The following is a 9,336-nucleotide window of genomic DNA, read 5'->3' as shown; positions in this document are numbered from 1 at the left end:
AATCTCCCTCACATCCTCAGCTGTTAAGATCGATGCAAATAATTCATGTAGTTATTCTGTAATGGCTTTATTTTCCTTGAGTGCTCCTTTAGCATCTCGATTGTCCAGTGGCCCACTGGTTGTTTAGCAGGCTTCCTGCTTCTGATGTACTTAAAAAATGTTTTGCTATTACTTTTTGAGTCTTTGGCTAGCTGTTCTTCAGATTCTTTTTTGGCCTTCCTAATTATATTTTTACACTTCACTTGCCAGAGTTTATGCTTTCTTCTATTTTCCTCAGTAGGATTTAACTCCCACTTTTTAAAGGATGCCTCTTTGCCACTAACTGCTTCTTTTACTTTGATGTTTAGCCACGGTGGCACTTTTCTGGTCCTCTTACTATGTTTTTTAATTTGGGATATACATTTAAATCAAGCTTCTATTATGGTGTCTTTAAAAAGTTTCCATGTAGCTTGTAGGGATTTCACTTTTGGCACAGTACCTTTTAATTTCTGTTTAACGAACTTCCTCATTTCTGTGTAGTTCCCCTTTCTGAAACTAAATGCTACCATGGTGGGCTGCTTTGGTGTCTCCCACCCCCAAAGGGATGTTAAATTTTATTATGTTATGGCTACTATTACCAAGCAGTTCATCTATATTCAGCTATATCCTGTTGGACCAGATCCTATGCTCCACTTAGAACTAAATCAAGAATTGCCTCTCCTCTTGTGGGTTCCAGGACTAGCTGCTCAAAGAAGCAGTCATTTAAGGTGTCAAGAAACCTTTATTGTTTATGGAATTACTTTGTTTACAGAAAATGAAAAATAGAAGGTATTTTTAAAAAACATACAGGACTGCCTAACTACTTCTAAACCGGGACTCTAAGGGGATTGCTTATTAAGAAAAGAAAAGCTACTACATGTTACATTTTTAAGCAGACTAAAACTGTTTAAGAGTATATTCAAATATGATCTAAAAAATTGTTACACGTACATTTTACTGTAAAAATTTTAATATGCCTCCAAACATGAAAATGTTGACCATTTTACATCATAAAGTTTGTATGTCAGCTGAAAAACATGGTTATCTGTTGTAAAAGAAAGGTTTAGTCATCAGGTTGTACTCTTCAGGGTCATTCAGTAGCTTTCACTGACATTTGCCTGACAGCTATTTGATTAAAAAAAACCCCATCTTTCTTGTGACACACACTACTCCAGTTGATAAATGATGAAAAGTCACATAATAGCAGTGCTAGCAGATGGTGAGTGTATCCACTATTAGTGAATATGTACAATTAATGAGTTACATTTTACGTGCAGTTTTCATTTTCTTTTCTATTTCTTGAAGACCCAGCAAGCATTGCCGAAGGGCTGATTAGCAACCTAAAAATCCTGAACACCAAAATAAGAGAATAGGGAATCGTAGGGATTATGTTAGAGCCATCTGCTTAACACACAACACACATTCATCAAGAGGTTTGTTTCCCCATCAGGTTCCCCTTATGTACCTACAATATTCATGGTCTGTTTATTGCTTTTATATATCTGCAAGAGTAAACTAAATTCAAGAGAATATCAATGAGTAGATATGATATGGAGATAAATACAGCTACAGCCACTTTATCAAACTTCCCAATTCCAGCCTCCGTAAGCCTAAATACCATTTTCTTGACAACATAAAACAATGACAAAACGACATGGTGCAATAATTGTTTCAGCAATGATACATTGATAAAATTATTACATAAGGAAATTGACCAACAATGCTTCTCCTAAACTAATATGAAATACTGAATACAAACCTGTTTTTGTTAAGACAGCACAGAGCAGTTTAAATATCAGCGGTTTTTCTTGAGTCACAGAACAAGCCTGACTATGTTTTCACTCCCAACTTGGTAATCACAATACATTTCATCTGTACCTTTAAAACTAAGGACAGTAGAGCCAGTCCTAATCTCAGTAAAGTCAATGGAAATTTTGCCATTGACTTATGTGGGAGCAAAAGTGGTCCCTACAGTTAGTTGAAACTTTAAGATGCCTGTGTATGTTAATTGGAGAGAATAAAATTGTATAGGGCATTTACAAAGCCAAATTAAAAATTGTATTAAGCAATTAAGTTAGTGAGGATGATTAGCAAAACTTGTCCTTTAGTTTGGCAAAAGATCTGCAACTCTTTCAGTAATCTTGAGATGCAGGTGATTAATCGCAGGAAGCATCCATGGCTCCAGCCCCATTGTCTCCATCCCCACTGTCAGTTGTTAGAACACAGCTTCCTTCATGCGTTATCTGGTTCTCACAGTTGTCCGATGTCTCATTGTGACTCAAGCAAACTTCCACTTCTTTTTGATCAGTATCATGACTTGGATGCCATTTTTCTTCTGATTCCTCATTGCCATGGATAGATGTGTCTTTGTCCTCATGCATCTCAGATGTCTTGTCTGCGATACTATCCAGTTGTTCATTCAAGACTGGTTTGCAGTTCCCAACATTTTCAATTGTTGACAATTGTGCTTCTAAATTTCTTGTGTTCTCTATAACTTCACTCTCCTGTTTTTCTTCTGCTGTTTGTTTCTCCCTTGAACTTAGTTTAGCCTTGTTAGATTTCTTTGTTTGTTTGTTGTGCATTTCTTCTTTGGAGAACCTCCAATGAAACTATAAATAAAAGATTTGAAAGTTAAAGGTCACTTTAAACATAAATAAAAACTCAAGTAGAAATTTGCTTTCTGAAATAATAATGGTTTAACTTCAGTTCAATGGTTGAGCTGGTCAAAGGATCCAACCTCAAAATATATATTGTATATGAGTACCCAGACTACTTAAAATTGTTACATGTTTGTAGCTATTACACACATGTAGATACAATGCTTCTGTTCCTTTCTCTGTCTCTATTGCTTTGTATGCCTAGTCAGTTTCTTTAAAAAGGATATTTCGGTGCTGAGGTAATAACCCACAACATCCTGTCAGACATTCCAAACTGTTCTGAAAGCAAGAAAATGGAAAGCTGTGCTAATGTAGACAAACAGAGGAAGAGATCCTGGAGTATTATCCAGTTTTTCAACAAGTTAGTAGCAGAAGTAACAAAGCCTGACTGAGAACACAAGCGCACACATTCACCAAGTGTGTGAAGACAGCAACTCAGAAAATTTACAAATTTAGCTTTTAAGGTGGAATTCCACTGCTTGTTTTATGACTATTTATCCTCTCTCAGATATGTGTAAGCACGTATATAAAGTGCGCTATGTAGACATTGATATAAAACCAAAATGTGAAAGAGCTGTGCAAGAACAGTTTTATAAGAAAATCATTCAAGTATTGTGTATCATACAGAAAAGTTCTGTACTCCTATCCTATGTATTGTTTGGAATGTGCCACAAAATAACTCTAAAGGGTTTTCTTTTTCAGAAGCCCACAGTTCCCACAGGACCAGCATTTGCAAGACTAAACCAGCATTTTGAAACTTTCAGGAACTTTTCCAAGTCAGTCTGTGGACTAAAAAATTCCAAATGTATAATCTGATCTGCTTTGCTAAGCCATACATATACAGTGCAGAATCCAGAAGTGATTTTACAGTACAATGTTTTAAACATTGAGCATTTAAAAGACCAAGTGATAAACAGTGCAAATAAGTAGCAAAACATCCTGAGCCGTTTGTACAAAAGTTTCTGGGGCAGAATGCACAAGGCCACCTTCCACAACGCACACCACAAGACTCATCATGACCACCATTTTGGATGATCTATGTTGACTAATGCTGAAGGCTATATTTTGACTAGCAATAAAAGTAACTATGGTTTCTTGAAATGTTGATGCAATAATCATAGAATTAAAATCAGAAGGGACCACCAGATCGTCTAGTCTGTCCTCCAATATATCACAGGCCACCAAAACCACCTACCACTCGCATACTGAACCCAACAACTGAAATTAGCTCCAGGTATAGCCCTCAGGAGACTATTGCGTGCCACAAGCAAAGAATAGGAGAGACCAAGGTGCACCGATGCCCAAGGCCCCTGCAAGGGCAGGAAATTGATTGAGAGGTCCCCAGATGAACCTGGCAGGCAATTTGGACAACATGCTGCAAAGGAAGATGAAAAACCCCCCAAGACCACTGGATAATCAGCTGAATGTGAGCTCCCAGTGTGACGCTGTGGCCAAAAGAGCTAATGCGATCCTAGGATGGATAAACAGGGGAATCTCGAGAAAGAGTAAGAGCAGAGAGGTTACTTTACATCTGTATCTGAGACTTGTGCACCCGCTGCTGGAATATTGTTACTCCTTGGGGGATTCTGCATGCCCGCCGAAAACAGCCCCTCCCCCTACAGATTTCCCTGCAGAAAATGACAGGGAAGCTGCGCTGGAAGGTGGGGGGGGCGACCATGTGTGCATTTTTGGGGGGGGGGGGATTACCCCCCAAACATTGCTGAGGCATGAGGGGGCACACAGGGTTACGTGCCACTGCCCCCCCCCCATTTCTGCAAACGCAGAGCTGCCCAGCTCCGCTCCACTGACTCTGAAGCTGAATGCAGCCTCCTGGCTCCTAGTGCTCCCCTTCTGTGTGCTGGGAGCCTTCCTATTTTCTGTGGAACGAGTGCCCGCAGTGGGGCTGAGAAACAGGGGGTGGGAGAAATGAGGGAAGGGGGCTAAGGGGATACGGAGGAGAGGCAGTGGGGAAGGAAGGGGGGGTGGAATAGGGCAGGGGGAGGGGAATCTGGGAGTGAGGGGGATGGAGAAGAAAAGGGAATCGGGGAATTGTGGGGGGAAGTGGGAGCTGACATGCTGTGTCCCCTCGGCAGCAGCTGGGGCTCCCCCATTAAGCAGGCCCATCGAACCCTCACCCTGACAAGCCCTACCCCCTTACACCTGGACCCCTCTGACAAGGCCCCCACCCCCAGATCTCCACCCCACTGAGCCCCAACCAGCTGCACCTGGACCCCCACCCATCAAGCCCCACTCCCCCAGCACCCAGACCCCCCCACTGAGCCCCCACACCCAGGCTCCCCCGCCAAGCCCCATCTCCCCACCCCCAGACCCCACCCCCGCTGAACCCAACCACCATCACCTGGACTCCCTGCAGAGTCCCATTGCCCCTGCACCCGGAATCCCTCAATGAGCCCCGGTGCATCCAGATCACCCACTGAGCTGCCCACACCCAGATTGCCCCACACAGATACCTCTCACCCCACCCCTGAATCCCCCCATACTAAGCCCCTCCACACTTGGATACTGCTGGGCTGAGCCTGCCCAGCCACACCTGGCACAGAGAGGCAGGACCCCGGGGTGTTTCTGGGGCAGGCCGAGCCCTTGCACTATGTCAGGGTCAGGTGCAGCCTCACTGCCAAGTCCCTGTACTGGGGGAGGTGGAGACTTTAGGGTGATCTCCCATCTCAATGCAGCCAGTGACCTGTGCTCCCCACCGCCATGCTGGAGCCACATTTATTTATTGACAAATAAATCTTTTGCAGAATTTTAAAATATTGTGCACATAATTTTTAATTTTTTGGCCCAGAATTCCCTTAAGAGTAATATTGTGTCCAGTATTAATGCCCACAATTCAAGAAGGATGTTGATAAATTAGAGCGGGTTCAAAGAAGAGCCACAAGAATGATTAAATGATTAGAAAACAGGCCTTATGGTAATAGCTTCAAGGAGCTCAGTCTATTTAGTTTATCAAAGAGAAGATTAAGGGGTGACTTGATTACAGCCATAAGTACCTACATGGGGAACAAATATTTCATAATGGGCTCAGCTGTCTAACAGAGAAAGGCATAACACATCCAATGGATGGAAGTTCGAGCTAGACAAAAATCAGACTGGAAATAAGGTGTAAATTTTTAATGGCAATAGTAATTAACCATTGGAACAATGTACCAAGGGTTGTGGTGGATTCTCCATCACTGATAGTTTTTTAAATCAAGAATGGATGTTCTTCTAAAAGACATGCTCTCAGAATTATTTTGGGGATGTTCTGTGGCCTGTAGTATACAGAAGGACAGACTAGATAATCATAATGGTCTCTTCTGGCCTTAAAATGTATGAATCTATTAATCAGACCTAGGGGAAAATTCCTTCCTGACCCCACATATGGCGATCAGTTAGATCCTGAGCATGTAAGCAAGAACCAGCCAGCCAAGCACCTAAGAGCACTGGCCAACTCTGTCCAGTGTCCCATCTCCAGCTGTGACCATCTTTGATGCTTCAGAGGGATGAAAAGAAAAAAGAAACAATGGGGAGGAGAGAATCCCTTCCTGACCCCTAATAGGTGTAATGTGCTTATAATGTCTGAAAATTACTCAGAGGACAAAGGATTTATCTGCCTCATCCCTGAAGGAAAAGTCAACCTTCCCAAGTAAAGTCATCTTAAACTTTCAAGTGGTTAGTTACTTCACCATTTAAACAAATTGCCTCACCAATTTGCCAGCACCCAGGTTCCACTCTGCATCGTGCTGCATGCCAACAGCTGGGCCTTCACCTGCCGGCTGTGAAAAACTCAGCAGCAGCTCCTATCGGGGACTGGGCAGATCCAGGAAGAGGGACGAACCCATCACCTGAGGGCTCACCAGCAGGGAGGGTAAATTAAGGAGTCGGGAGAGAAGGGAGGGAATCCAGGAGGGTCAGGTTGGTGAGGGGAGGGCTCCCTTGAGGGCCCTGGGAAGGTTGGGTTGGTGAGGGGCGCTTTGCCTCACACATTTGCAGTTCTTCTGGCACCCATGCTTTCCATACTACATAAAATATAGGAGGCTGTGGACCTTGGCTGTCTCATCTGGCTGTCCAGTTGGAGTCCAGAAGTCATTTCCCCAGTGCTACAGGTCTATACCAGAGACCACCAGGAGGACAACTCATGATCACAAATCTTTTGCCCTCCTTAGCAATCTGATGCAAGAGGACCACCCAAAACCGAATCTTAGAGAAAAAACCTTTTCCAAACCAAATTTTGAAAACCAGCCTTCCATTTTGCACCTACAGTTTTAAGCCCACAAATAACTGTGAGCACAATGTCTGCCATTTGTGATCCTGTTCTGCTCACAGAAAAGGTAGTTGTGCAAATCCCATATGTTATACCCACAATTAATTGCACATGCAATTGCTTGCAAGCATACACAAGCCTGGTTGAGACCCTTACTTCATAATGCTGAAGTAATGCTCCAGCTGGCCAAACTCCGAGAGAGCAAAAAATCCCCTAGCAGTAGCTAGATTTAGCCTATATTCTTTTATGTTTCATTTGAGCCTAGATGTCGTTCACCAAATGTATCTTGCATATATTAAAGAGAACACCACAATTTTTTAACTTGAGTGTCTACATTTAGACACTTGAAAAAAGTGTCCTGATTTTCAGAGGTACTGAGCACCCACAATTCCCATTTAAATCATTTGGAGTTTTCCATGAGTAGAGGCTGCATATCAGGCCCAAAATGTTAAAAAGTTTCTTCTGAACTACGGTCAGCCTTTCCAGGGTTTAACGGCCATGAAGCCTAATTTCTGCTGAAACGAGCCTTGATTTTGTCTCAAGAAACAGCAGATAAACTTTATGAGTAATTTGATTAAATCTGCAGCCTGTGATGGGGCAATGAGAGATACAGTTATCGCTGTCTTACTGCAGAGTTTTTACAATTCCTTATACGTTTCCTTTCTGTTCAGCTGGGGCTGAACTGCATAGCACCTGACTAGTTCATATGAAGGATTTAGTTTCCACCACTGCAATTTCATTTTAATCTTATCAGCACCACATATTCCCCCCCTCCAAGTGTTTATCTACAAAAAAGTTTTAAACATGTTGTAATCAAAAATTAAATAAAGCTATCAGATCTTAGTGTCTATGCTTTTGTGCTGTTCAGAATGCTTAGCAACTGAATCAAATGTAAGGTGGTTTATGTCAGGCACTTACCAGCAGCGGAATAACAATGACAGCTTTTTATAGAACTAGTATGAATTTGGATGATTTTACCTCTCCCGTATTTTTCTTGAACCTTTGACTGAAAACCATCATATTTTATTACTTGTATTTTTGTACTGCATTTATTTCAAACTTCCTGCATGTAAATAATCTCTTATCAATAGACATTTGTAAAATTTGAATGAACCTTTTCAATGGCATATGTAAAAATAATCTTTTCAGTCACACTTGTTGGTTTGCAGCTGCCATTACTGTCGACTCATTAGTTATGGATGTATCTATTTGAATTTATACTAATATCTATTATAGGTTCCCATCCTCTTCATTAAAACTCACAAAGCAAACAAAAGCACTGCCCATGATGATAGCCACCCCAAACCTCAGCCCAGCTCCTCCTAGATAGCCTGAGAAAGACAGGCTTTGCAGCATGCCTAGAAGACTAATAAATCTGGGCTCTGGCTAACCAAGTAGCAGAAGTGAATTCCAACATAAAGGACACCATGCCAGCAGCTTACTCTTGTTTATATTAAGGGGGATCGAGCTTAAGCATCTCTGCTGATCTCACCTGTGGCGACAATGAGCAGCTAATAGTGGAGTTTCCAGGAGGGAGTTTGGGGGATTTGCTTTATAAGTACGGTTTTGACTCAGCAACAAGGATAGAGAGTCATCAGCTAGTCTGATAGTCATCAGTGGTCTGCAGTGGATGTGCCATCTTCTGCTTCCTGCCTGAAGAGAGAGGAGACTTTGTCTGTATGAAGTGCAAGCTGATGGAGATGAAGGTTTGTGGTCTTGAGGAACAGCTGACTATCTTGCAAAGCACCAGGGATATGGAGGATTTTCTGGTCAATACTACAGCAAATCTCACAGGGTATGGTAACAGAATCAGGTGACAAATGCAGACAAGGAAATGAAGATAGGAAGATAGATTTGTCACCACCAGAAGTAGGAGAACCCAAAGGGCATCTTCACAGCTGGACATATCAAATCACTATTACGTGCTGAGTAAGACATCTGAAAAGAACAACCAGCAAGATCCAGTTGGAGCAAAGGACCTACAGACAGCAGAGAAAAGATCTGAGAACTGCTGCCCAGCTCAAACTAGATGGACTTAGACAAGTTCAAGAGAGCATATCCACAACTGGCCAGAGAGGAAGACAATCCTCAATGGGGATTACATGCTAAAGAGAATGGAACGGACATTCTGCAAGGGCTAGAAGGACGGCAAGACAGTTTATTGTTGCCTTCCAGGAGCAAAGACAAAGGGCATCACCACAGGAATAAACAAAATTCTGAAGCTGACAGGAGAGATTCTTTAGGTGGTGATCCACATTGGCACCAATGACACTACCTCTGGCACTATTCCAGAGATCCTAGAAGACTTCAGAGATCTCGGAAGGGAACTGAAGGAGAGGAATATCCAGACTATCTTCTGGGAATCCTTCCTATGCCTCAAGTGAGAGAACAAAGATA

At 42.3% G+C, this 9,336-nt stretch overlaps 1 protein-coding gene across 5 annotated transcripts in view; it reads right to left on the bottom strand.

Annotated features, from left to right (window-relative positions):
* Positions 1 to 970: 970 nt before the first annotated feature.
* Positions 971 to 9,336, bottom strand: part of RFTN1 (raftlin, lipid raft linker 1) — a 119,191-nt gene continuing 110,825 nt past the window's right edge. For all 5 annotated transcript variants that reach the window (XM_054018067.1, XM_054018066.1, XM_054018065.1 and 2 more), the window contains exon 10: positions 971 to 2,627. In XM_054018067.1, the coding sequence (XP_053874042.1) occupies positions 2,175 to 2,627 (453 nt within the window). In that variant the 3' untranslated portion in view covers positions 971 to 2,174. The remainder of the gene's footprint in view (positions 2,628 to 9,336) is intronic.

Source organism: Malaclemys terrapin, chromosome 2 (genome assembly GCF_027887155.1).
Source record: "Malaclemys terrapin pileata isolate rMalTer1 chromosome 2, rMalTer1.hap1, whole genome shotgun sequence".
NCBI lineage: Eukaryota > Metazoa > Chordata > Testudines > Emydidae > Malaclemys > Malaclemys terrapin.
The sequence above is the reverse complement of the archived record's forward strand: the minus strand, read 5'-3'. Positions and strand labels throughout refer to the sequence as shown.